Source organism: Sinocyclocheilus anshuiensis, unplaced genomic scaffold, assembly GCF_001515605.1.
Source record: "Sinocyclocheilus anshuiensis isolate Anshui unplaced genomic scaffold, SAMN03320099.WGS_v1.1 scaffold912, whole genome shotgun sequence".
Taxonomy (NCBI): Eukaryota; Metazoa; Chordata; class Actinopteri; order Cypriniformes; family Cyprinidae; genus Sinocyclocheilus; species Sinocyclocheilus anshuiensis.
In genome coordinates, this window is record NW_015549618.1 from 655,190 (window position 1) to 658,995 (window position 3,806).

Below are 3,806 nucleotides of genomic sequence, written 5' to 3' on the forward strand. Positions count from 1 at the left end.
TTCTTTTTTAATAAATCTGCAAAAATGTCAACGATTCTGTGTTTTTCTGTCAATATGGGGTGCTGTGTGTACATTAATGAGGAAAAAAAATTAACTTAAATGATTTTAGCAAATGGCTGCAATATAACAAAGAGTGAAAAATTGAAGGGGGTCTGAATACTTTCCGTACCCACTGTATGTCGCACTGTTGACTTTTGTGCTTCATTCTTTCGGTGCAGAGAATGAGGTTCTGGAGGACGTTAAACAAGGCCACCATAAGGAGCATCTGTATGACAGCAGACACCTCAAGAACTCTCACTCCAGACGCAAGAGAAGCATTGGTAAAAAAGCACAAAAGCACAAGTATTTACATGCATGTTGCAAAGCTCCCGTGATTGTTCTGTGTGTTTATGGGTTTGTTGTGTGTTTAGAGGAGGCAGTGCCCGCCGTCTGTAAGACTCACACAGTGATCTACGAGATCCCACGCAGTCAGGTCGATCCCACGGCCGCCAACTTCCTGATCTGGCCTCCGTGTGTGGAGGTGAGACGATGCTCGGGCTGCTGCAACACCAGCAACATGCGCTGCCACCCATCCAAAAAGCACCACAGGACCGTGAAGGTGAGAACACACACATCTTTACCTGTAAAATATAAATTGCGTACATATGTTTTGTTTTATATTTTGGATATACAGTATTTATAAATTCAATTTTAAATACTGACATTATTAAATTATAATTACTTTAAATAATTGTAATTTTTAAATATAGTTTTTATAATACATATAATATTTAGTATTTTAAAATATTATTATTAAAAATATTAATATTCATAATTGATATTTAAAAAATTTATGTTATTAATTAATGATAATCGTTTTAAATATTTAAAAAAATACTAAATATAAAAATGTATACAAAATATAAAATTACATATGTATTTGAACAAATTTACATTTTTAAATATTTTTTTATGAATAATACATATAACATTTTTAATATAGAACTTTTTAAAGAATTTAAATATAGATCATTATAAAATATTATATAACATTTCTATATATATACATAATATATGCATTGTTATTTTATATGCACAAATGTTCAAATTATTATTATTATCAATAGTAATTATGTTAAATAATTTTACAAATTTGATTTTTTTTTTAATTTTTACAAATAATATATATAAAACAAAATAATATATAATGTTTTTATATAAAATTTTATATATACATGCTATACATTTTATATAAATATATGTGTGTTTGTATAATATAAAATATTATTAAATACAACTATTTATGTAATAATGTTCTTTACTTTTTATATATACTTTTTATACTTTATAAAATGTATAGATTTTTTAAAATAAAAATAATAAAATATTTTAAATAAAAATTATTAAATTGTTATTATTTTAAAATGTGTAAAATTATTTTAAATGCTTTCAATCAAAATCATTAAATGCTTTTCAAACATATATATATATATATATATATATATATATATCAGGGGCGGACTGGGACAAAATTTCAAGCTAGGAAATCTCACACTCATCCAGGCCCATCACATACACCCACAACAAATTCTGAAACACGGACAACCCTAGCCTATGTGTATGACCATCACATAAAAGGTCTAAATCTTTAGTCAGGGCCGTGGAAAACAATTAAAGGTTCTTTCTTGAACTGCACCTTCACTTCCCCACTTTTTTTTTCTTTTTCTCCAATATCTCTGTCTCTCCCTTTTTCTTGTACCTGTCACTTCTTTACCAGGTCTACTGTTATTAACAGAACTGTGTCCACCTTGTTGCAAAACAACCACCTCATTGCAATTTGTTTGCACAGAATGTTGTTATTTCTCTTAAAATGACTTAAATACCCAAGATGTAACAAACCTATAATTCATACAAATATATGAAAAGTAATTTTCTAAAGTGCCTAAATGCCAAAATTAGTAGCCTACTTTGAAAAATCCTACACTCTAAAAAATGCTGGGTTAAATATAACCCAGCGCTGGGCTGAACACACTATTGCATTTTTGGGCTGACTCATATTTTTGTGTTGCTGTCTGCTCAAGCTCCCTCCCTCCCTGTACAATAAATCCATGTGAATATCTGTCTGCTAAATGTATTAATGTAACTTTCCAATTGATATTTATGTCCTTTAGCACAGGACATCATTTAGCACGTTTCCTCTCCTTCATCGAGTCCCGCGCATCGACTCTGTTCGAAACCTCAGATGTTTCTCCTAGTTGTTTCTCCTAGATAGCAGTGAGATAAAATGGAGAGCAAATAGAGGATTTTGCTTAGGTCTCCTGCTTCTCAGATGTTTCTCCTGCAGAAAAGACCCCAGTAATGTGTCTCTTCCAGAGTTTAAGAAGAGATCTCAAGTTTCTGTGCACAGTTTTCCAAGATACTAAACTCTGCAGCCATACATAAAAAATCTCAGCATGAACTCAGATGTTTCTTATCTAATTCTTCCCAGACCAAGTTATCTGTGTCATGCCATTCCCAATTCCCATTCATTTTAAAGTACCTTTACTGCATGTCAAAAATGGTCTCATTTGTGCCTTTTTGTAGGAACTATAGGTGAAACATCTGAAAGTTGATACTTAAATGAAACATAACTATGACCCTTTACCTTCTTTCTCCTTCACTGAGCACATTTACTGTATAATAAAAATATGTTTTGTTGATGTAAATCCCCATGCGCACTAGGCCTAGACCGTGTGTTTGCCACTTGTCAAGCTCATTTTCAGCATGTAAAGCTTTTCACATTTCGCAAATTCAAATGTAACAAGAGCGAGGCGTAGGACGTGCCAAAGGGAGGACAATGTCAGCGAGAATTTCAGGGCCGCTGAGCACACAGAAAGCGTTTCAGGCCAGACTTCCGCGGCTAGTTAACGAATAGCCCTAACCTTGAGTTAACCGCTGCAAATATCTGTCTGTAACGCTGCGGCTGAGGGGTGTGTTCTATTGCGTTTATCTCGCCAGCTATGTGTGTGAGTGTTCAGACCTGAATAAAGTATTGTATAAATGGGCCTGCAGGGCAGCTGAGTTGGCAGGGAGGGAAGGAGTCTGTCAGTATGATGTGAGGTGTGTGTGTGTGTGTGTGTGTGTGTTTAGAAAGAGAGGTTTGAGGCGGCTCATCTGCATTACAGGAAACCGACGAGTCACATTTAGCTCTCGCCTTATCTCACCTCTGGAACGGCAGAGGAAAAATACACTGTTGATAGGGTTATGAGTGTGTGTGCGTGCAGCTCAGGATGTTCCCACACTCACTCTTTCTCTCTCTCTCTCTCTCTCTCTCAGGTGGCCAAGGTGGAGTACGTACGCAGGAGGCCGAAGCTCCGGGAGGTGCAGGTGCAGCTGGAGGATCATCTCGAGTGCGTCTGCACATCCAAACATCACTCAGAGTCCCGCATACACACGGGTACACTTTTAATCATTTGCTTTCCCACACCTTGTTTTATTTTCCCCTCTCCACCCTTTTTTCCTGCCCCGTCGTTTCCCTTCCCTCTCCTCCGCTCAAACGCCAGCCTAGTTCAAGGGCTAAAAAAAGAAAAGGAAATGGAAAATGAGATAAACTGTCCAAAAGCGGCAGGCAAGATTTACAGACTCTATATTTAGACTAATGGTCAGTAAGATGAAAGCCAAGTGGACTTCATGGGTCAAAGGTCAGCAGAAGGAATATAATGGTACGATAATATCTGACGCTTCTTCATACAATTGCAAAAATGAATCTACTGTTGAATACATGCTTACATTAAAAAAGTGTATATATATATATATATATAAAATATTATTTTAATAAATATTCAAGA

General features: G+C 35.2%; 1 protein-coding gene across 2 annotated transcripts in view; it reads left to right on the forward strand.

Moving 5' to 3' along the window:
• LOC107659307 (platelet-derived growth factor subunit A-like) overlaps positions 1 to 3,806 on the forward strand; it is a 9,127-nt gene that overhangs the window by 3,999 nt on the left and 1,322 nt on the right. For both annotated transcript variants that reach the window (XM_016448200.1, XM_016448199.1), the window contains exons 3-5: positions 219 to 320; positions 411 to 598; positions 3,295 to 3,415. In XM_016448200.1, the coding sequence (XP_016303686.1) occupies positions 219 to 320; positions 411 to 598; positions 3,295 to 3,415 (411 nt within the window). The remainder of the gene's footprint in view (positions 1 to 218; positions 321 to 410; positions 599 to 3,294; positions 3,416 to 3,806) is intronic.